Genomic DNA, 24,752 nt, shown 5'->3' on the forward strand with positions numbered 1-24,752 from the left:
TCTCTCTCTTGTACTTCAGACTTTTATATATCCCAGAGCCAGAGCTGCTATAGGAGGCTGAATAAGTAAACAAATCAAAACTTCATGGTCGGGTTTTTTCTTGCATCATTCTGAAGAACATCACATTGCAGCATTTTTTCCAAACTTTTTTCAAATGATAAACCTTTACAACCAAATTCACAACCAAATGTGTGCGCTCCTGACCATTTACTATACACACCTTGTACTATCTTGAATAAGCAATTTAAGACATATACGTTGATATCAAAACTTTGTGTCATGTTATTGAAAACATGTTAAATATTTTATAAATGAGACTTCTTTTTATTTCCTCTCGTCAGTCAAAAAGACAGAATCAATGCTAGCCTATTGGATTCAATGTCATAAGTATCTATGGTTACCAGAACGATGCGAGCATTCAGGCTGCCTCGTGTGGCTCAAAGGTGTACTGCAGGCAGACTACTTTGCCAGGAGGAGATTCAACATGCACAAAGCAGCACTAGTAGTTATATCAGCCATGATTTTTGAAACACTGAGGGTGTCTACACACAGTTAAGCCCCTCCCCCTCCTCGTTCCACTCACACAGGTACACACAAAACACAAAGACCACCAAGTTGTCTAAAAATCGTCTACTTTATTCAATATTCAATAAAAAATGATCTTTAATTTATTGCTCATTGTCATCTTTACACTAGGACTTGATCTGATGCATAATATATATTTTTGTTCCAAAGCACTCTCACAAGGAATTAGGTTGCTAGATATTTAGACAAGATTTTATGCCGTCGCTATAATAGTAATAACTTACATACGTACGCACGTTCAGATTATATAAAAACAAACCAAGCGAAGTAAAGATACAGTCGCTGAACAGAAAACAGAGAAGGGACAGGCAGACTCAGGAATCCTCTCACGTACGTACCGGGGGCATTTGTTGCTTTTCCAGTGGTGTTGTAAGAGCAAAGAAAAGGGAAGTAAAATCATGTTGAAAACACTGGAAAAGCTACAAAGCTGAAGCTCAGAGCTTCTTTGAACAGTGGAAGTCACTTCAAAAGACTCCCTACATGCATTAATCATGAAATTACAAGGCTATATTTCAATGCAAAGCTTGAGTATCATTCTGTCAACTAGTTAACACACATTGTACTTTTCAACATCTAAACCATTAAATCAAAATGAATCCAAACGACACAACGACAAAACAGGGGAGGTGCATACTGTACAATGAGGGTTGCATATATGCGTACTGTTGGACTGGGTGTCAAAATCCTGTGGCCTCACTTCAGCTATAGGAATACAAATTGACCCATTTTTGTTTTGTTCCTAAAAAATATTTTAATAAATCTAAAACTTGTCAGTATGATTAGATGGACAATCTGCTGTTTCGACCCATTCTCACCTCCGAGGCGTCAAGTAATGCCGCTCTGTCACTTTGCGCAAGTGAGCGTTTTTGTCTCGGTGAAACTAAAAGAAAACATCGAAATTTTGTCACATGTCACGTGAGTCGGGTTGGTCACATGCCACGTTACTCACTATTCAGTCAAATCAAGAGAGAAGTAGAGTCATTTTCTCATAGACTTCTATACAATCAGAGACAAGTCGCCCCCTGGTGGCCAGCAGAGAGAATGCAGGTTTAAGGCACTTCCGCATTGGCTTCACTTCTCAGAATCAGAGGTTGTCGCCTGGTTGTCAATCAGAGAAGTTAACGTCAACGGGGCTCTTTTCCTAAACCTAACTTCCTGGAAGTTTATTTTGAAAAGGCACCATGCATGTAACAAGCGTACATTGACATGTTTTGACGCGTTGGAAATTGACGCTATAGAGGAACGTAGCCTTGGAGCTTTGGCGCTCTGACCAAGCTGCGTTATTTGACGCATCGGAAGTGTTGCAAGTCGAAGATGGATGCGAACATGTTTAATAAAAACAAAACTAAAATTAGAAGCACATCTTAAACAACCACATATTTGTTGAGGGAAATTAGATATTTTGGACCAAAGTCATCCAAGTGCTGAGTAGCCTTTGGGGAGACGGGTCATCTTGAAGAAAATGTATATAATGAGACTCATTACAGTACTGAGATGATGTGAGGCTCCCCTGTCCCAAGTCATTTAGAGAATCCCACATCCTTGCCACTCCTCCCTTCACAGACTTTCTCAATCAGCAGTGTGTGTGTGTGTGTGTGTGTGTGTGTGTGTGACACAGCTGCATGTGTGTGCATGTACAGTAAACGTGCGCTTCACAATCCACAAGGGAGGCTAATGTCCAAATGTATGCACTTTAAAAAATAGATATAATAATGCACACACATTAACACACACATGCACGCACACACAGGCCTGTTCTGAGGTCAGTGGTTATCATGCCACATATTTACATTCTCGTTTTTTAAGGAAACTGTGTACAAGGCAGTAGTAGATGGTGATCCGGCAAGGTGTAGTCTTTTCTTTTCTTTTTTTCGTTATTCGGAGGGGTTTGAGGAAAAAAGGTGAGGTGTAGATATCGGACACTAAAACGTAGGTGAGAGAAAGGTCTCGTCAATAAATAGATAAATAAATAAACCATAAGTTAATAAGTTAAAGGGGTCTGTCTGTACATGTGTGGAGAGAGATAGTGTGTGTGCGTGGTTGGTGTGATGTGTGTTGCCCTTTGGGGCTGTAGCTAAGGAGACCCCCCCCCCACCCCCAAGAGAGCTTCATTCTGCTCCGACAACACAAACAGAGCTGCTATGAAACTTTCTGACCTAATGACACTGAAGCAAAACAACACGATGTCATTCGGAATGTAAATGTGACGACTGACAATGAAAACTGCAAAAGTCTTGCTGGGAAAAATAGAAGTCGGAGCCGAAAACACGATTTCATTGTGAAACAGGGCACCTACTGATATATAAATACGCTGACATCAGCTAGCACCAACCAACTCCAACCAGTAATATCCTCATTCATCCCTCAATCAATCTGCAGCGTTTACGCACAACGCTAGAGAAGGTTGCGATGTCACTCGGAAACACGTCACGATACGGAAGCTAGCTAGAAATGCCGTTACAGCTCGACTTTAAATCACGCATGTTAGTTTGTTTGTTATTTTTTTCCAATGACCTTTAGACGACTAATGAGCTTCAACTAACAAATCCTTGGAATTTTATCCTTAAAAAATATATCCTAAAAAAATCTGATTTGTTATCATTGTGTTTGTTTTAAATCAATAATGAGTAAATAATAAGTAAATGTAGCATAAGAACCTAAAGATAAACATACAGTATGCTACTTACGTGTATTATAACTGCCCCAGTGTTGGATGGGAGATGTACGATATTAAACAAGCTAACTGTAAACGCATCCAAGAGACGCTCAAAACCATTAGCTGTTAGCTAGCTAACCAGTCATTCTAGCTAACTCTGATTTACATGTTGCCCAGGAAGAACTAGCCACCAGATTATATGTATAGTATACTGTATATATGATCTTTATTTAATTATGTATCATTATAGGTTCTGATGCTATTTTGTAGTTTTGTTTTAATTTCGTTTCGTTGGTTTTAGTTGTTTCTATCTCGACTTGGAACGAAATTCCCGCGACAGATCTGCAGTCAGCGTGGCGGCGAGAGAACGTGACGACTGTTTATTACAACCTCCTCAACGAGAAAAGAAACAAATAATCTGCTACGCTCACAATGAAGACTATAGATTGAAGAAGAAGGAGAGAAAGCATGTGACTGGCAGCTGCATAAATAAGTCATCATATATCATACAGTAGACGTGTAATAGGAGTATTGATCATCGTTGGCATATATCGGATGCGTTGCCGTGGCAGGAATAAACTTGCAAGTGAACGTGTGAAAAACCCAAAGTTTGGAACGCGTGTTTCCCGTGTTGTTCGGGGGGAAGTCGGGGGACATCAGTTGTTGTACATTCGTGGTGAGAGGTGAGGAGGTGAGGAGACGCTGTCCTGCCATCGGGGGGGTCGGGGGTCGGGGGGTCAGCGGGGCGTTGTTGGTTTCTTCTAGAGAAGGATGCATTTTCCTTTCTCCACCCACGGGTTGTTCTTCATCAGCTCCTGGTTCAGGAAGGGATCCTCTGGGACGCCGTCCTCTATCCACTTTACCAAACTGGAGAGAGAGAGAGGGAGAGAGAGAGAAACATTTTTCAAATTCCTGAGGAAGTTTATGACCACAATCCGTCCTCTGTTCACTTTCTGTCTTTTTCCATACAAGGCAAGACGGAGAGGGAACAGCTGAGCGAACCAGAAGTAACTCATTACTTCTGCAACTGTAGCTTTTGTGTACTTTTACTTTTTGGAGACATTTCAAAGGTACTTTAGTACTTTGATTTAACCAAAGTAGCGTACTTTACAGCAGTTAGTAATCACATTTACTGAAGACCATAATTGTTATAGGCTCTCCAATAGATTTCATGCTGGAAAGTAGCCATTCACAATAAATCAGTTAATTTCAGATTTTTCCACCTGCATTAATTTGATCATTGATTATTTGATCATTTTGGGAAATACGCTCATTCATTTTGTCCTTTGTGAAATATCCTTGTAAGTTTTTATCATACTTAGTCATCCTGTGTAGCTTAGTCAAAGAAAAGCTTAAATATTTTAATGTAATTTTAGTCAATTAAAACGTTTTCAGATAATATTGAACATGGCATTCAATCTTGTTATAGCTTAAATATCACCTCGTTTCTTTCTCCTTTCCTGTTTTCATTAACGAAATGATCAGATGCAAAAAAAAGAGTGCAGTAAATTGCACTCAACTCGGGACTGATAGCGACTGCAAGCGATGCGCTTCTCATGGTGCCATCAGTGGATGCAAACCATTCTTTGGGAATTACTGCTACATACATATTTTTCACTTCTCAACCATGATATAGAGCTAGACCGCTTTTTCAAGTCACTCCTGATGATATTAACATAGTCTCACTTGTGAATAAGAAAATAAATAAATAAATATTACTCTTTCCATCACTGCTTCTCTTATATTTCAGTATTTTCTTTTCTCTTCTCTACGGTTTGAAAACACTGACCCTGAAACCTTTTTATGCTCTACATGAATAGCATTCCTCTCCCGCTGATGAAGACGTGTTCATTCTGAGCTCCCTGATTGGCCGTTAATCTGCTGGCGTCTCAAACAGGCAAAGAGAGCGCCGAGCGGAACTTAATGACGGCTGGAGCTCTGCTTAATGATTCGCTGCGGCGGTGACAAACGCCTTCAAGGCAGCGAGAGTGAATGAAGCCAGATCACTTTCTTATTACCGTGGCGGGACGGCGACGCTGTCACATCTCTGCACATCCGAAGCATCGGATTAATCATTGTACTTATTACCAGATATGTCTTTCTTGTGTTGGTCTACAATGAACCCCGGCGAATACTTCAGTTGTCTTGGAGTCAGCAATCTCAACTCAAGGTCCACTTACTTGTTCCGGAGCTTTCAGCCGTGCTTTCCTTTGCAAATGGGGTTTGCTCAGTGGTGATGGAACCGTGATTAAAGGCCTCATTTTACTGTTGCTATAAAAACAAATATCTTGGGTTTTTGTTACTTTTAGACTGACTCTGGCTAGCTGTTTCCCGGTAGTCTTTGTGCTTTGCTTTGCTAATTGCTGCTGGCTTCATATTTACTGGTGCAGACATGACATGAGAGTGGTATTCATATTCTCAACTCGCTCCAAAAATCATGAATTAAAAATGGCATCTTGTACCTTAAAATATTCATTTAGAAACTCGCTCCACCGTATGTTGAGCAACTTGAAAATATTTGTATGCTGCGTCTAAGTAACTGTAACGTGTTTTTATGTTTCTCTGCTTGAAGTCGATCTGAAATCAAATAAAATGGCCTTTTAATCCTGTATAATTAAATCCACGGCCATGTTGAGCACCTATTTAACGATATACGCTAAAATATCTTTTTAAATATATATATATTTTTTAATCATAATCCAGTTCTTTTATTCCTTTAAAACAATATGAAGACTGTTTAAGCTAGTGTCGACCAACTTCAACTAATAATATCATGACATCCACCCATCAATCAAACCCCTGTAGCTCCGTATCATGCTACATGCTAACCCCGCCCACTTTTAAGTGATCCAAAAAGTGCAAAGGATTTATGAAACTGCACACCGCTCAATTCTTAGTATCAGGTGGTCACACTCATGAAACGGTGGATATTCTATTTAATTTCTGCCAGTAAATGCTTCACACTGGACCTTTAATGTGTTGAGTCAGAACAAAGCGACTTTATTTCAGAGGCACTCTGTTGGAGTTTGGGGCTTGAACTGTGTGCAGGTGCTTGTTGTGGGCCGACTACTCACTCGGTCACTGTTTTGGATGACTTCTCTCGTTTGAAGGCCAGCTGGTACTTCAGGCTCTCCACCTCCTTCTTCATCTGGGGCAGGTCCATTTCATCCATGGCTGCAGCTTGTTGTCGGGCTCCTCTACCTGTGCACAAGCAGGGAGGCTGGTTAAAAGCATGCGCGACGCAACACAGTTACACAGTAATCAGACACATGCCGCGCACTTCTGCCCGGCAGCAAGAACACCCCGCAATCTGCCTGATTTATAACCCGCTGTTTGGCGACTCCACCTGCAGGAGTCGAGGCTATTAAAGAGCACGAACATGTGCTGCCAAAGCCAGCGGACCCACTTAACGCCACAGGAACCTGGAAGCCTCCTTATGTGTCCTCGGGGGGGCTGGATGTTTCCACTTCGGGAAAAGTTCCTCAGCTTTAATGATTATTCCAAATTTAATTACGCTTGAAAACCAACGTGGTTCAGCAGTACATCACATCGCATGCACATTTGTAGCACATTGACTGCAGTTTAAAGCAGAGTCGTTGTTATTCAACACCTGAAGGGAGGGAAGATGTTTCGCTTCTATGCCAAAAAGAAAAAAGAAATCCCATTTCTTCCCTTTTCGACCCTCAATCTTTCACCGTTAGCCTTGTCGAGTCATTAGTGTCGATATTTACGATTATCCCGATAATTGGAATTCATTCGCTCAACTTAATGCGAGTGTTTTGAGTGAATCCTACATCGTCCCTAGTGTCGCTGCCGTTACTGTGGACGTTATTGATTTTAACATCAGTACTATTGACTGGTTGCTTGCATCTCTTTTGTATTTCCATCTACTCATGTGGACTTTGCTGCATAGTCGAGGGTCTATGCGAAAGCAAATCAAAAGCAGTTTAAATAAAAAAATAAATACAGGGAAAAAAGACATTTCCAAAAAAAAGGCCTTACATGGCACATTCCACGTTTGGTTGTGAAGTGTTAAAGTGAGCTGTATTTTGGGCCGAGGCCAGCCTGTACTCCTATCTTATATGTTCGGAGCAGGAAAACACATTATCGTATATTTACAGTATCGTCTTCATTCTATTCCACTGCATCTTTTTCTTTGTTTGTCCCTCCGTCTCTCTCCCCACCCACGCTCCACGTCCACTATACCCTCTCAACAATACTCTTCCCCTCTTGTGTGCGTACTCGTGTTTGTGTAACCTTGAGTGTGTGTGTGTGTGTGTGTGTCTGAGTCATTTGAGGATCCGGGTGAGCCGAGTGCTCGTCTAGTCTGCACTCGGGATCGATCTCACTGAGGTGCTTGGGCACAGAACCAACAGTGGTGTTTTTTGAGGGGACATTAAATAATACTTGATGTTATGCAATGGTGCTTTATGACAGTTTAGTGAGAGAGGGGGCGGTGCGAGGCAGGAAGTAGCGGCTCCGGATTCAACACCTACTTAACCGCGTGCTCGGGATGAACCGCATCCGCCGTAACAAATGCGAAAGGCATTTGTTTTAGTTCGATTTGAACTCCCTGCGTCTATTTGCACCCAAGTGCAGTGCAGTTGAAACACAAAAGAAAATCGACTATTACAAAAACATACGTGCTTTGATTCTACATCCCTGCAAACGGCACATGAGTCCTGTGAGTTTGAGGAAAAACACCAGGTGCAATCTGACTTGAAGTGTGTGTTCCTTCCTGATGTGAGGCGGACAGAGAGGCAGAGTGATGGTGCCTGGCTGAGATCAGGTTTCAGCATCGTCCCCCAGAGAGGACGGCAGGATAGAATGCTTTCCTCTTTCTTGCTCGTATCACTCAGCATCATCCCTGTTCCCCCCTCTCTCTCCTGCTTCTATCAGTCTGTCCTCTCCTCTACCTCCTCTCCATTTATATTCCTCAGTCTGCGTCTTTCTGGCCGAGTAGACTGGCCTTAGGATGTAACGATGGTGCATAATTCTCATGTGAACCATCCATAATAAATACCTACATCATTTTTTGCAATACATCTTGTGAGCTAATTTGTTTCATTAAGTTCCCCTGGTAAGCAGTGATGCCACATATATGTCTGGCTTTTATTGTGAAAGGACCGGTGTATGCTGTTGTAGATGTGGAGGCAATAAGCGTATTTTAATAAATAAAAAAATACATACAAAGTAGTTGCACAATGCATGATAGTATAAAACGCTGTACGCCATTGTCTGTACACTTCTTTTCAAGATGGATCGTGGGATACGGAGTCTACTATATAAGGTGTAATGATTCCCACTATACATTGGAACAGCACTACAAAGAGGCAAACTCCCTATAGAGAGTATTGAGTGATTTTAGACGCAGCCCACGTCTCATTCTCTTGCATACACCAAGGCATTTCTCACATACACAACATCCACATGCAGTCGGCATGTGATTTTAAACAACTGTCGCCCTCCTCTCTGTCTTCTACCTGCCTGCGTTCATAGATCCTCCTGTTCTCTTGTGTTCTCCGTGTTTGTCTCCTGCATCTTAGCAGCTAATTAACACCCGAGCAAACGTTAAGCCTCAGATAACACCCAATGTCACCATTTAACTCTAAATCTAAACGATGTCAAGAGTCGGGCGACGTGGCTGTTATCTTCCACTGTGAGGTTTAAATCAAAAACATGAGTGTTTAAGCTGATATCTGTTTTCCATCCGTTTCCTGTCATCCCTCCTCGCTGAGTGCTCCCTGTTCAGTTTCACAAATTTCAAACAGTTCATCCATCGCTCCACACATGATCAATCTCTTTCTTTTTTTGCCCAGCCAGATTTCCTGATATAAACCTTCCTCCCAAAAAAATACCCTCATATTTAAATGCGCTCATGTAGTTTATTAAAACATCAATACTTATCGTTGACAACTTTATTGCGATAAAACTAAGAATCAATCTCACGAACTCTCGTCTGCTTACTGTCACGTGGACGATGTCGGCATCAGGAACAACTCTGAAGGCTTCGCTTGGTCACACCGGATGTAGTGAAGGAGTTTATGTCGGCTGAAGCCTAGTTGAGTTCGCCTTGAACGTGTTCTCTGGGAATGTGAGTGTCACTGCAGGTGTTGTTAATAATGGCAACGTCGGCGACCCACCCGACCCGTCTCGTTCCCCACGCTTTGTGGGTGTGACGTTTTAGCTTTCATATCTATACAACCGGTTTATGAATACATGTTTTATTACAGTTTTTTTACAGTGCAAAACTGTAGATGGACTACAATCATGCTAATCTCTATAAATAGATTCTACATTCACATGAATCTGTGGGCAACGGGAAGAGATTTTGGTATCGAAAGCATTCTACTTCCTGTTTTTAGTCCGAGTATTAACCAATCACATTCAGGCAGGCTTTAGTTGAATGCAGGTAAAAAGAGGTTTGGTATTGGCTGAATTGCAATCAGGGAACTCACCGGCTGGATTTGAGAGAGAGTTGTTAATGTGAATTATATATATTTTTGGGCGCTCTTAGATTATAGGAATCACCTGTATGAATATTGAAAACAGACATAGTTCCCCTTCACACAAAGTGCATTGGAAATGACGTTTGGCAGGTATTTGGTCATAAACCAAAGTTTTTTGTTTTTCCTGATGGTGGCGCCGAATGAAGAGTCACCATAAGGCAGCAGGGTAAATATTCAGGGGACCATGAATGTGCAAAAAAGTTCACGGCGATCCATCCAGAGTTGTGGAGATATTTCAGTCTGGAGAAGTGGCGGACTGTCTAAATGACAAACGGAGTGTCGGCGGTGCCGTCCCTAGAGTCACGCTGCTAGTGTAATGGCAAAAAAAAGATTGAATGTTCTTCATCTGCTGCCTTGGATCACAGTGTCCTGTGTGATGTATTTTCCTCGACAGAGCTGCTGAGTCATTGTAGAAATACAATTTCCACATTATCTGTGTACCGTCTGAACCAGGCTTCATCTTGGCTTTGCATAAAATATGACGTGTGAAACGTGGTGCAGTCTGCATGGGTTGGATAACGGGAGGCCAGGTTTGCCTCAAAATTATACTCAGGTTTAATGGACATGGAAGAACCAGATAATTAAAAAAAGAGAGAGATTCTAATCAACCTTTTTATTCTCCTCTGCTTCGAGGCCAAACGCTGTACTTCAAGCGTGTTTTGCAATGGAAGTGCAAGAAACTGCAGTTCCTCAAATGGCCACTTGAGGCTAAGGTCCTCACTTCGAAAAAATATGGTCCTATCCTAATTGTGACATGAATTACATGTATGATGTTTGTCAATTTAAAAAATAATTTAACATGTCAAGAAAGTTTTGTAATATAACTGTCAAAGTATATGACCCGTAACTGACGTCACTCACGCTAACGTCACTCAGGCTAACCACGGTCTCGCTAGTTCTTTCTCTCACCGGCTGGTAAAAAGACTTGATCGTGGTGAATTTCAATTATCCATTAGCCAGATTTGAAAAAATACAGGATACAAAAATTTAATTTTTAAAAATGTATGTATTGCTTATTTATGCAGGAAGACCTTATGATTGTCTAAGATTATTATTTTCAAAAAAAAAAAAAAAAAAAATGTATAGTATGTGTGAACAATAATCATTTATTACCTAAATGTAAAGTGATTCCAGTTTGTTTTAGTGCCATTTTAAAATAATTATTTGATGTGAATGGTAATTATTTTGGCCAGGATAATCATGACATGATATTTTCCTTTGGTGGGGGTAGTTGTGTTTTTTTTTTTTGGGGGGGGGGGTGTATGTAGGTTACGTGGTGATTTGGGTCAAAAGCATCCAGAGATTGGCCTCTACCCTCTGTCTCCCCAGCAGCTCACACAGTAATACACTTTATATATAAGTGTTATGTGTGTGTGTGAGTGTGTGTGTGTGAGTGTGTGTGTGTGTGTGTGTGTTAGTGGAGCAGGTGGCACTTAGTGGTGAGCTACAGTACCAGTGCTTAATGTGTTGAATCGCTGACTTGATGATGTATGATGACGGCGGCGACGGCAGCTTGAAGGAGAAACCAAATGTGAACGGGATATTTACAAAAGCGGGCGAGTGATAAGAGGTGCAGACAGACAGAAGAGGACAGGACAGAGAGAGAGAGAGATGAAGGGAAACAGAGTGAGAGTGCCACTATAGCTGCTGCATTGTAAATAGACTATAAATAGAATGGAACAGGCAGCGCTCCTCTGACCGGCTGAGAGGAGGCTAAGAGAGGAGGAAGAGGCTCCTTGCTGTTACACTGAGGAGGAGGAGAAGCTGCTGAGCACAAAGAAATGGCAGCCGCCGGCATTTGAGCTTTTACAACCAGCTGCTCTGTGGCAAGTGTGACCAGTCCGGCCGATATCACACCAGCCCGCACGGGGAAATGTCCAGTCGATCGGGTGTGATCGATACCGGCCTGAAGTGGACAGGATGTTTATCATGTCTGTAATCTATCTGCTCCGCTGTTCCCTCGATGGAAGCAGCAATCCGGTTTTAAAGTGTTGAATACAAGCTTTGTCCTCAACATCTGAACATTTCCAAAGAGCCTATAGAGATGAATTAGGAGTGTGTATATAGTGGACGGAAGTATCCCACAATTCATCCTGAAAAGTACAACCGATGGTCATGAACAAAGCTTTATATCCCATCATGCACTGCGCAGAAGGAAAAATGACAGACGTATGTATTCTGAAAACAATACATGTGAGTATGGAATCACAACACAAATGGTCGCCAAGTATTTTGTAAGTATTTATCAATTTGGGAAAATACTCTTATTGCCTCCACATTGAGGACAGCCGCTCCTTTCCTTCTTACATTTCACAATAAAAGCCTGAGACGTATACACAGCAGCGCTGTTTACCCGTGGAACTTAAATTTCAACACATTACCTTACAGTATGTATGTATTACAAAATATTATGTCAGCATTAATTATGGGTGATTCACCAGCCTCCGATCTGACACGTTTTAATTGTAACGACAGCAGTGACGTAATTAACGGAGCACTGAAAATGACCCGAGAAGTGTCCCAAAGCGTTTTTTCATTTTGCCGATCAGCTCAATATATAGTCCTCTAGTCCTCAATAGTCTTCTAGATAGTTCTCTACATAGTCCCCTAAAGTCGTCACCATAGTCCTCTATATAATCCTCTATGTTAAAAACACTTGGTGTTTGCAAATGGAGATGATGTTTATTTGTGTATATATAGAGTTAGGAAGTAAGATTCGAACACAAGTGGCCACTGAATAATGAGACGCATTCTAATGTATCCGGATATGAAATTAAGTTCTAGTCCACTTGTGATCGGATCACCTATTTGGATGCCAGGTGTAGGCAGAGCCAGAGGGCTCTAACTGGAGTGTGGTTGACCCTAACTGTGTCTGTCTGATTGGTCCCAATTGGTACAAACACTAAAGGACCACGGATGCAAAATGGCCTCAAAGACACGCAAAGTTACTACAAATAGACCAAGAACGACTACAAAGATTGATAACTGCTGATTTTAGACAGGCTAATTCATTGATGTGCTCATTGTAGCACCGCTCAGTGCCTTGTGAATAGTTATCGCTAGCGGCTCACTCTGCAGCATGTTTTATGCAAACATTTCTAACGATTGTTTATGAATCTCCATACAGCCAAACTTTTCACCATCAGACCAACAAAGCGTTCGCCTTCACGGCGTGGTGGTCCAAAAACCATCGACATCTGTCACCTGGGTGAAAGTTCCTGTATAACATATATATTTATTGCACATGACCCAAAGCACAAAGGGTGACACCTACTGGACCAAGTGTGTCCTACATGCACTTAAATCCAGAAATGGCTCCGACAACGACCACAAAGAGACACTCAATGTCTACGAAGAAAAGCAAAACGACTAGAAAAAGACAGAAAATGACCAGACACATAAACGACTATAAAGAGATGTAAAAAAAAAAAACAACTACAAAGGCAAAAATGAAGAAAACGACAGTGAAAAGATGCAAAGAGTCAGAAATGACTATTACATTTATGACTACAAAGTGATGCGCAGAACAGCTGCAACATGACTACAAACACCCACAAAATGACTGCAAAAAGATGGGAAACGAATACAAAGAGACAGAAAATGACTAAAAATAGACATAAAGCAACTACAAAGAGACAGAATTAAACAACATACAGACAGATGTCTAGGACATCCATATAACCAATGGATGTCCTACTCATATGAAGTAGGCGTGTGTGTACATCTCAGTGCGGCCCCACTACTTAGAAGTTTCTAAAGCCGGCCCTGCTCAGAGCCAAACACCTTCCATCCTTAAAACAGGGTCAGGTGAAGAACAGGGGGATGGAGGGGGAGGTGCAGAGGAGAAAATGTAACTTTTATGTAATATTGGTGGGTTATACAGTATTGAAGTGTGTGTGTGTGTGTGTGTGTGTGTGTGTGTGTGTGTGTGTGTGTGTGTGTGTGTGTGTGTGTGTGTGTGTGTGTTGGGAGGCTGGAGGCGGACAGTACAAAGTGAAGCACACTTCAAATAAACAGCTGATCCCCTCTTGCATAGTCTAAATTATTATTTTTTTTGCTCCTCATACATCACCTCCATAGAATATCCCGTGTTTCAGATGGAATATGAATCGCTCCAGAATGGCCTGTATAAGTCGGTATTACAGAGGACTCCAACAGGCCCGGCTGGAGGGCGATAATTGTATAATGTGGAGAAAAGAGTCGCATACCTCACTGATGCGCCGGTGGAGGCTGTTGCTCTTCCGAAGTCTGCCCGGTGCAGTTGAACCGGAGGAAGGGGGGCTGGGGGGCGGCTGTACCGGCACACGGATAGAGAGGGTTTCCTTCCCCGCTATGAAGCAGACAACAGCAGACTTGATGTCCGGTCACTTTGTTTCTCTCGGTCGCACTCAGTGTTCGCTGGAAGAGATGAAGGGTAAAATCCGCAGTCTCCGGAGTCAAACAGTCTGACCGGTCTGAGGCTGTCTGCAGCGCTGAGGGGGCTGGGGGTCTCTCTAGTCGGCCCGGTAGTCCGGTACGTGGTTGCTGCTGAAGCTGAATCAGGAGAGGGGAAAGCGGACAAGTTAACGGAGATGGTTCCGGTGCGTTCACTGTCCGCTTCTCTGCTGGGAGCCTGCTATATGAGCGTCCGCGCGCGCGTGTGTTTGCGCGCTACAGGGAGAGAGAGAGAGAGAGAGAGAGAGAGAGAGAGAGAGAGAGAGAGAGAGAGAGAGAGAGAGAGAGAGAGAGAGGGAGAGAGGGAGAGCAGGTACAACAGTCAAGGAAGGAAATATTTCAAACTGTCCTCACTGTAGTGTGTGTGTGTGTGTGTGTCTCCGTTTTTACCCATTATGTGGGGACATACGTATGATAAGAGACATTGTGGGGACTTTTTTTTTTCTTAATTGCATGTTTCCATAACTTAAGTCTTTACATTAGGGGTAAAGAATGATACGCTAATAGTCTGGTAGCAGATCTGGAAATAAATTTAAGTCAATGTATAGTCACGAAAACACAACCGTGTGTGTGTGTGTGTGTGTGTGTGTGTGTGTGTGTGTGTGTGTGTGTGTGTGTGTGTGTGTGTGTGTGTGTGTGTGTGTGGCCCCTTTATGCCCCCATTGCCAGACTCTGGATTTCTGCCCTAATATGGCCACTTGTGAGTCCATCTGCAAAAGTCAGATTTATGTTCTCACTGCAGAGGGGGGGGGGGATGCATATTTGTATTTATATTCCCATATGAGAAATAATGTATGTAAGAAGAAGAGTTGGAACGAGTTTGACTTTACATGCTTGTGTCCACAGTTAAATGGCCGATTACTGTTGTATGTTGTAACCAGTCTGTCTGTCTCTATAAGTTATTAAGCCTTTAATGGCCTTCTCAATTTGATAGAAAAATATTGTTCAGAAACTAGTTGTGCTTCACATGTTTGAGTTATCTTCAGCACTCCAGTTGAAGCATTTTTGGCTGGAATAAATACCCAGGGTGCACTGCAGTTTTCAGAACCAGACTTTTTCAGCTGGCTTCCTTCCAGGAAATTTTGCAGCAGAAAAATATCTCCCAACATATGTCCTTTTTATGGTGAGTTTTATATATAGGTTTTCTTATTTTGGTGGGTTTATTTGGATATGTTACTGCTAAAAAAAATGGTTTTACCAAAACTCATACTGCCATGGTGTAGCATGTCTCTGATTATACATTGTTGCCAAACAATGAAACGATGTTACCCCATTGTATTTTAGTTGAAATTATTATGTAAACATCATGTTTAAAATATTTCTTTGATGTTTGCGATGGAAATATGATGATGAGGTAAATCCAGGTAAATCACTGACAGCGTGTTGACGTGCACACAAACAAGATGGTAGCCTGTGTGAATATTGCTATACACTATAAAGAATCTCAAGGCTCAGTGTCATATAACCAATGGATGAATTACATTTTTAGAAAAATGGTGTATTCTACGAGGGAAAACCAATCAAAAGTGATATTCAGTGACTGCATTTCCCGTGTTCAGACTTTGCATTCGGAGTGGAGCAGCGGTCCTTCCTGTTATGTCACCAGTGCTGATATCCACTCCTGGCTATCAGCACACTGTTCTCCAGATAGGAGTCTGGTACAGACAGCTCTGCTGAGCGGCGCTTCACTCCTGCTCTGATAACATCACACTAAATGACTTTCCGCCTAGCGTTGGGTAACCAGCCACCTCCAAAATCCCGTTCGTCCCGAATCAGGAGATTTGAATCAGGAGTGCCAAATTGGCACCATCTTGTCAAAAGAGGTCTTGGAATACAGGACAGGACACTGGTTGAATTTGATTCAAATTGAATGTCTCTAAATAGGACTTTAGACTCCGCCCACCATGGCTGCTCGGGCTGCGTTGACCAATGAAAGTTGAGTGTGCGTTCAAGATGGTGGTGTGGAGATCGTCCCAAGTCACTGATCTCATTTTAGTCCATTTGTTTCTGATCCCAGGAAGGAGTCCCTCACCCACTCCCCATTGTGGTCTCCGTTGTGGTCAGCTGACCCTCCCTTAACCCTACACTACAAACAAATGACATCATTATTGAAACTTCTGGCAAACCCACCATACCTGGCTAAAAAAACAGAACATTTTCAGCACGAATCAAGTGATTCATTTATGTTGGGGAGAGAAAATCTAGGATGGAAGCTGCCAAAACAGGACTTCAGGAAACTAGTTATCACACTCGCTCCCCTCCCCCCACTAGAGATTTGACACTTTGCAGGCTCCATTAAGAGCTGTGGAGATATCAGGATGCAGGTCTAGATGAGATTAGTCCCCTTCACCTCTTTAGGGTCATGGTCCGCCACTCTTTAAAGTCCCCCTGGAAAAAAAAAAATCCATTCCCATTCAGCAGCGGATGATTTCCTGTAACCTGCTGTCACACTGCTGCTGGAGCCAGGGTGCACCCTGGGAGCAGAGCCGGTCCACCACTTACACAGAAGGTGCGAAACTATCAGGAAATTGGCTCTCTCACTGTCCGAGGAAAAGCCCCAAGGGGTTTCTTCCCCCAATGATACTCTATTAATTCCCAAGAGCTGAAGGCGGGAGGACCTCCATTCATGCCGTGTCAGCAGAACTTCATTCTTCTAAAGAGGAGATGCAGAAAGCTAATTACAGTCTTTGCAAATCATAATCTTAATAACTCAAATGTTGATTGGTTGTTAATTGGCCTAGTCTGTAGACCTTTTTTGTGATATAATTGTGATTTTGAACTGGTGTCAGAAAGTGACAGCTCTGTAGCAGCGCCAAGATCACAAAGAATATGGATCATCATCTGATTGCTTTTATTGGTTTTCCAGCAGCAGACGGGCTGCCTCAGCTAAACGAGCTAACAATTAACAATGTGGAGGGTTCATTGACCCGTACTAACTGTATGGATCCAACTAAATAAAGCCACAGTGGCAAGACATCTTTGTGAAATAACCCATCTGCTGTATAAAAACAGAAAAAGCATGATTTAGTTTTGATTTTTCATGATTGTCACGTGATTAAATCTGCAGCTGTTTCTCAACGTTTAATAGAATGGTCATATAGGCCGTTTTGGGAGTTATTGGTAAACAACCTATTCTTCTAGTTATGAGAACAGACATGACACAAACCAACAGTTCTGTGATGACTCCTTGAATGCAGACCTCCCCACAGAGAAGCTCTGGGAAAAACACCTTCTGGCTTTAGACAAGCTGCTTCTAATCCAGAACATGAACCATTTATCCGATGTGATATCTGGTGTGACATATTTAATGAATGGTCAGAGCCAGTAAAGAGGGTCTGGATTATGGACTATGTGTGTGTATGTGTGTTTGGTGTGTTGGGATTAGACGTCCTTCAGGAGATTACCAATGCTCCATTAGAGGAAGTAGGACCAGTTCATCAACACACTGGTGGTCAAGAACTTAACACACTCGCCTTATTTCCAGTCATGCACATAATGAAGTATTGCATTAGAAAAGCTGTATGGACCCGGCCAAAATGTAATAACACGTCCTAAACTGTGCAATCAATTTCCTGCTGAAGGTTAGTTGAGATCGATATGACTTCCAAGCCTGAACAGTAAATATGATGATATTCTTAGCTTTGAACAGACTCTCGCAAGCTGTTTCCCACTGTATCACGTTTTTATGCTAAGCTAAATTAAACTAATTGATGGTTTAAATAGGCCTCATAATTTTTGTATTTTCGGAAAATGTGAAACTGTGCCTTTAATCGAAGGAGGAAAAACTGTAACATTACACTCCCCATCGTCAAATGTGTCAATATACCTCTGCTTGATGAGCAGGTATGGACTACAGTATCAGCTGGCGTATTAAAGGGACAGTTCAAGCCAAAAACACTTACTTTTTATTCTTATGTGTACTATTCAGTTCATGGAGGAACTACTTTATGCATGAAACTGCTCACTTAAAGGAGTATCTTTAGAAACATGTGTGTAAGAGGCATTGCTGTTGATTTTTTTTTATATTTTGGGCATTTTGAGCGCCACAAGCAGAGTGTCATATTGTCCTGTTATATTCAGCTGATGTCTCCAACACTGTCCCTTTAAGGTTTCACTGGAACGTTGACTGGAGGATACTGTTTTCCTATTGGGAATCATTCCTTTTCATTTCTCTTCATATTAAATAAATCACCATTGTGCAAATAGTCAGTAGGCAGAATGTATGGCTTTGATCACATCTTGTCTGCTAGAATGTTCCTATTAGAGTTTACACTTAATCATCTAGATTCATTCACAGATCATTCTTTTCTCGACAATATCTGTGTGTGAAGGGTTAACTGCCTCAGGTTGCGTGCAGAGAGATGGAGCACTAAAACTGTAACACACACACACACACACACACACACACACACACACACACAGATGGGGCAGCTGTGGTGATGTGAGCACCAGCAGTACTTAGAGACGGGGTCTTACTCAGCACTAATCATTAATTCATGACGCACATCTCAGATGGAACCTCAGATCAGAAACCTCGGCCTAAAATGACTGAAAAAGCAATTGTCAAACTGAATAAGAATATGCGTGAATATGTAGAGAAAGGTCCTCATGACAGCCACGTCGACTCTTTTTGAATAAATCAATGCGGAGGTGACAAGAGTGAAGGGGAATTGATTTTTTTTATTTGGCACTGAACAAGAATTTCATACATAAATGGATAGACGTGAAGGAAAATGGAGGGGGTGAGTACAAGGTGGGAAACAGGAGAGAAGAGAGAGACAGGTTCATTTGGAGTGGAGAATGAATTCAAGAGGAATGTTCGTGTGTTTCTTCTGTTTCTAAAATCATCCACTTCCACGTCATGTCCCGTAAAGGGAATATTCCATCCCAGCTTTAAGCCTTTCTCATCCTTCCTCTCCACACTCTGCTGACCTCATGTCTGCCATCACCCAGAAACAGTGTTCATCTCAACAAACCCAGATAAAAAAATCTTGTTTTTATTAACTGGTAATGAACTGCACAATCACTATTATTAGGTTTACTTAACCCTTTTACCAAATCAATCACTTCTTCACCAAACTATCACTAATGTTAATCTCTGAAGTTGATTTAAACAAACAAAAGCAATAACCAAACCTCACTTTGTATTCTGTTTTTAGAAATAATAAATTCAATTCCCTTTTTACTCATGGAAATGAAAATACACACAATAAAAAAATGCAGTCTCCTTTAAATTGGAACTTTAACTTCCCTTAAATCATTTAAAAGTTACACCAATAATCCCCTTCAACCGAAAGAGTAGGTGAAAGTCAGCATATGAATACATTTTGAGTGAACAATCAGTTGACTTAAATGTTTCACAGAATAGCCAGCTGTTTATATGTTTACACTATGAGCATTATGAAAATAGATTAAATCCTGCTTTCCCTTTCTCCCCATCCCCTTCCCTCTCTCCCCCCTGCTGCTTCCATCATGCCTCCTCTCATCTACCCCCTCCTCCCCCGATTGTTTGCCCGGCTGTCTCTCTGTAATCCAGTGTCTCTTTGTAGCATTGCAGCATGTGGGTCAGCTACACTTTGGCCCCTAATGGACCCAGTCAAGGGAATTGCCACCCTGCTCAAGTTCTGTCGTCTGTGTGTGTTTGGTGAGCGGCCTTGTGGGTCGTGTGTATTCGTTGTGTGCGTGTGGGCTTGCTGGCAGTGTCATGCACATGAGTGTGAGGGTGCAACTAATAATATTTGATTTTTAAGTCTGGTTCGTTGTTCATGTTATGTCTGATATCTCTGTGTGCGTGTGTGTTTTCTGTGTATAAATCTGCATGCTACATGTTAAGTGTATGCACATTACAGTGAGTGCAGTGGATTTGAACCGTTTCCCTGCCCTCCGTTTACAAAAGGAAACAAGACTAGTCAGCATGTGCTTTGAGCTAAATGCTAACATCAGCATGCTAACATGCTCACAGTGGAAATGCTAACACAATGATATTTAGCAGGTCTAATGTTTGCCATGTTTGGCCATATTTTCTAAGCCTGTTAGCATGCTAGCATGTTGATATTTTTTATATTTAAGTACAGCTGAAACTGGTGGAAGTGTCATTCGCTTTTCAGGTATTTTGCTTATGAAACAAAATATTGAGCAAATGAAAAGTTTGACACGAAGGTCTAGAGCCATGCTAGCAGCTCTGGGATACTGTATGTAAGCATAGCAATGCTTTGAGCTAAATGCTAACATCAGCACACTAACATGCTCACAGTGAAAATGCTAACACAATGTTATTTACCAGGTATTATGTTTGCCATTTCACCATCTTACCTTACTTATTAGCCTGTTAGCATTTTAATGAACTTGATAGCTAACTGTTACATCGACCAAAACATTAGTTGCACGCCAGAAAAGAAAAACAGCAGTGTTTTTCTGAAAGACCTTAAAAGGCTGTTTTGAGCGGAGAGACTCTTCACAAACAAGTAGTCATGTGATCCATTGTTAATATAAAAGTAGTGTTTTCTATCCTCTTTAAACTGTAATGTTGCACTTAATATTCTTTGATAACTGGCCAGCTAATCGTCCTGAATAGCACTGGCCCTCATAAATGATGCCTTTTGTACGGTGAATCAGATTTAATGTTGGGCACTTGAAATTCTTCTGGCAAAGGAGCAGAAAACCAGACACTCATAACTCAAAAGCTTAAGTTTTTCTTTCAGATCCTCGAGTAGGGGTGTCAAACTTATTTTAGTTTATGGGCAACATGCAGCCCAACTACAGCTCAAGTGGGCCAGAGCACGAAACCATTACATAATAACCTATAAATAACTACACCTCCACATTTTCCACTTTCTTTTAGTGTAAAGAATTACAAGTAGTATTAAAACATTCAGAATTGATGAAGAATCCATTTGCAAAACGGATGATCAGCCTGAGATAACTCGCCAATCTCTCGGCTACGACACAAAGAAGCAATTCAGTTATCTTCTCTGTGAAAGACACCTTGCTTCCCGTTTGCCTCTGTGTGAAGGAATGGGAACAGGTCCATTCTTCTCGGAAAACCTGACGCGCTTGTTGCGCGAAGGTCGCGTCCTCCGAAGGATGCGGACGCTCTAAATTCTGTTAACCAGGATGTTCTCAGACATTTATTAATAATAAGCATGAAATATGAAGAAATGTTAGCCAACAACAAGACCAAAACCACCGATCAACGAATGAACAGGATTTCCCCACCTGTAAAGCGTCCTTGGGTTCCTTGAAAGGCACTATATGAATTCCAAATCATTATAATTATATCATTATATTATTATTATTATTATTTGCATCATCAGCTGTTCCCCCACCCATTGCTGCCACCGTCGCCTAGCAACCTGCTGCGGTTGACAAAAAAAAGCATAAAAATGATAACTAATGTTGTATGATTGAAATGTAGCCAGAGATCTGTGTGTGTGTTGATCATAGTTGCACTTAGCTGTGATGCCTTGAATAAATTCATCCAGTGGGGCAGATTGGACCCTCTAGTGGCCCGGTTCTGGACCTCACGCCATATGTTTGACGGCCCTATAGAGATTTACTTTTCCCCACATTTAGCCTTTTTCAGGATTAAACACTTGCAAAGTGAACAGCTTTTTCCCTTCCAGCTGCATGAGAGAGGGGGTGACCAGCACGTACAAGAACTTAACTTAACATTAAAACACAATTACATTCACTCCCAGCTCCACTTGCTTACGTGTGTGATGACACCAGGATGTGTGCCGTCAGCTGTGTATTATAAGTATAAAATAAGACCACATTCCAGTCGACAGGAGACATTTTGATATTTCCATCCCAAAAGCGTGTTTTATGTGTGCGAGGGGAGGAAGACCGCCGTCAGCTGTTCCGGGCACGGTGATCTGCACACAGGGGGGGACAAGTGTTTTGTGAATGAAGACGGAGCCGACATGAGACATTTTTCACATTTGCACATGCAGAAGGACTGGCAAAAGATAATCTGTGCACACACACTGTCAGCTGTTTGAGGCATCGTATCAGCATGAAAGGAGAGACAGCCTTTTGAAAATGAAGCTGAATCACTCTCTGTGAAGGGCCTGCTCGTCTGTGTGGACCACAATTAAAACCGTGCACATGTAACCCATCCAGAACATCTGCATCAGAGAGGCTGGCCGTGTGTGTGTGTGATTATGAGTGTTTGCTGAGTGAAGGGAGGGTGAAGAGGGGAGTCTTGTCAGTGCTGCCCCACACAAAGAAGATAAAACTGCTAATGGCTCTGGGTTTCCTCTAATGGAACGCTGAGCTCTGCATCAACAAAGCTGCATTCAAAAGCATCTCTTATTCATGCCTGCATTACGGCGTTCAGGCCTCTGGTCTTCCTCTGTTTCTATTTACGGCTCCCCCTCTCTGCGTCTTCATGTGGGCATCTATTCTCGTGCACCTGCTGTTTCCAGGCTGCAGCGCCGCACCGATCGTATCCACGTGTGGCGATTAATCGGCGTCTCTTTCCTGCATATTCATCCCACATACAAGACATCATATCACAGACTGTACATGAGAAGTGGATGTAGTTACCATGATGTCACCCGGTTCTGAAATGTGAAGCCAATGCTGAAGAGCCTTAAACTTGCATTCTCTCTGCTGGCCATCAGGGGGCGACCCCTCTGGTTGCAAAACATCAGATTGTATGGAAGTCTATGAGAACGTGACCCTACTTCTCTCTTCATTTATTATCTCAGTAAACATTGAAAACATGAGGTATGGTCTCGATCTCTAGAGTCAAGTATTCTTCAATCCAGTATGATGTTCACTTAGTCAATAATGGTCCATTTACAGTCACATAGACATAAAGCAGCTTGTGTTCATCAGATCCACCCGTCGCCCCTCTACAGTCCAAATATGGTCACTTCCTTTCACTGGTTGCAAGTTGCAAGATGGCAAAGATAGATATACGATTACTATAATTATTATTATTGATTATTGTTATTGTTATTATTATTATTATCTATACACCTGTGATTTTCCTACTGTGACATTTCGAAATGTATTCCCTAGAAATGTCTGTTCCATTATCTTTTACTTTTGGTAACATGCATGTTGTTAAATTTCAAACCAACATGGATGAAAGTTTCGTTCTCATCACGTTTACATCTCACTTCCAGGAAAGAGACACAGACGACCACGAAGAGGGTGTTTTTAATCCAAAGCTCAGGCTACATCTAGATAACTAGCGCCCTCTTGTGGTGAGAAGAAGGTAGCATAAAGGAATGAAAAATATGGAATTGGGAAGGAGAATAATAAAAGAATGAAAAAAAGGACTTTGCTTTTCTTGCGCTGTTTCTTCTCAGTCACGTGATTTGTATCAAAACTGTTTGTTAAAAGCATTTCATTTACATAGATGTTATTGGTGTAGAAGTGGCAACAAATGATAAAATAACATACAATTCTAAATAGATATTCACTTATTATTTTCCTTCACAGTAATTCTATATGAGGGATCCATGGTTCTTATAGTGAGTTTATAGTAAAACTCATATTAATCATGACAACTTTTTGAATTTGGCATTACTATTATGGTGGGCTCACTGATATTATAAAATAATACTTTATCTATACATATTATTTAATTTAGTTAATTTTAAACTATTAAAAACTGATAATAAACACAAATTAACAGTACACATATAGCAAACTCAATATATCAATTCTCATAAAGAACAAATAAACCACAAAATAGATATTACATGTTCAAAAAGGAGAAGGAAAAAGTTTTCACTTGCTTTTCCCCATAACTCAAACAGTTAATTCCTATTCATCATATATATATATATATATTCAACATAAACAACTATCCCAGTGCCCTTATGTACAACCCAAATATCACCTCATGTCACCTCATATCAATTGCCTCACATTCATCCCGCCAACCCTTCCTCACACTTCTCAAGAATTATTAACATGTTGGATTCATTTATATTTGGACTTTGCTGTCGTTCTACATTCAGCACATTCCACAAATTCACCCCACAATTCCCAGTGCTCATACTTTTAATCATAGTGCATACACACTGTTTTCTTTTTTTTTAAATAAAATGTTACTCTTAAATTATAACCCCCTCACTGTCTTGACAACATATTTTGCATATTGACAGGCAGTAATTTCCTGTTATATATTATTTGTTGAGATCCTTGAACTTCAGAGCATGTGACTTTAAAATGTGTTTTCAAACCTTGTGACTAGAATGCAGAATGATGAGAGCAGGGTGCTTTCATAGGTGTTGCAGAAATGTGTCTTGTTTTCCCCAAAATTGCAATGCTCCTTGCCAACTTTGCTACTATATATTTAATATGAGGTTTGCATTCAATGTTGTGGTCTCAGTGTTTCATTAAAATTGTGAAACCACCTTTGTAATTCAGCCGTTATGTTATGATCACCTCCAAAAACTGCTGCAGAATTTAGACGTTAGCATCGTCTGCAAATAAAATAAATCTCAACATTGTTTGATGTACTTAATGTGTCATTTTATACACATGCATACCTAATACTGACCCCTGGGGGACTCCACAAGTAATATACAAACATGCTAATTCATGCT

General features: G+C 41.3%; 1 protein-coding gene across 1 annotated transcript; it reads right to left on the minus strand.

The window, feature by feature from the left end:
- Positions 1 to 603: 603 nt before the first annotated feature.
- Positions 604 to 14,352, minus strand: gng13b (guanine nucleotide binding protein (G protein), gamma 13b). The gene is made up of 3 exons (XM_084036523.1): positions 13,959 to 14,352; positions 6,316 to 6,442; positions 604 to 4,108 (listed from the first exon to the last, which is right to left on the minus strand). The coding sequence occupies exons 2-3, from the start codon at positions 6,411 to 6,413 to the stop codon at positions 4,003 to 4,005; spliced, it is 204 nt and encodes a 67-aa protein (XP_083892649.1). The 5' UTR covers positions 6,414 to 6,442; positions 13,959 to 14,352; the 3' UTR covers positions 604 to 4,002.
- Positions 14,353 to 24,752: the final 10,400 nt, after the last annotated feature.

Source organism: Eutrigla gurnardus, assembly GCF_963514095.1.
Source record: "Eutrigla gurnardus genome assembly, chromosome: 20".
NCBI classification, from domain to species: domain Eukaryota; kingdom Metazoa; phylum Chordata; class Actinopteri; order Perciformes; family Triglidae; genus Eutrigla; species Eutrigla gurnardus.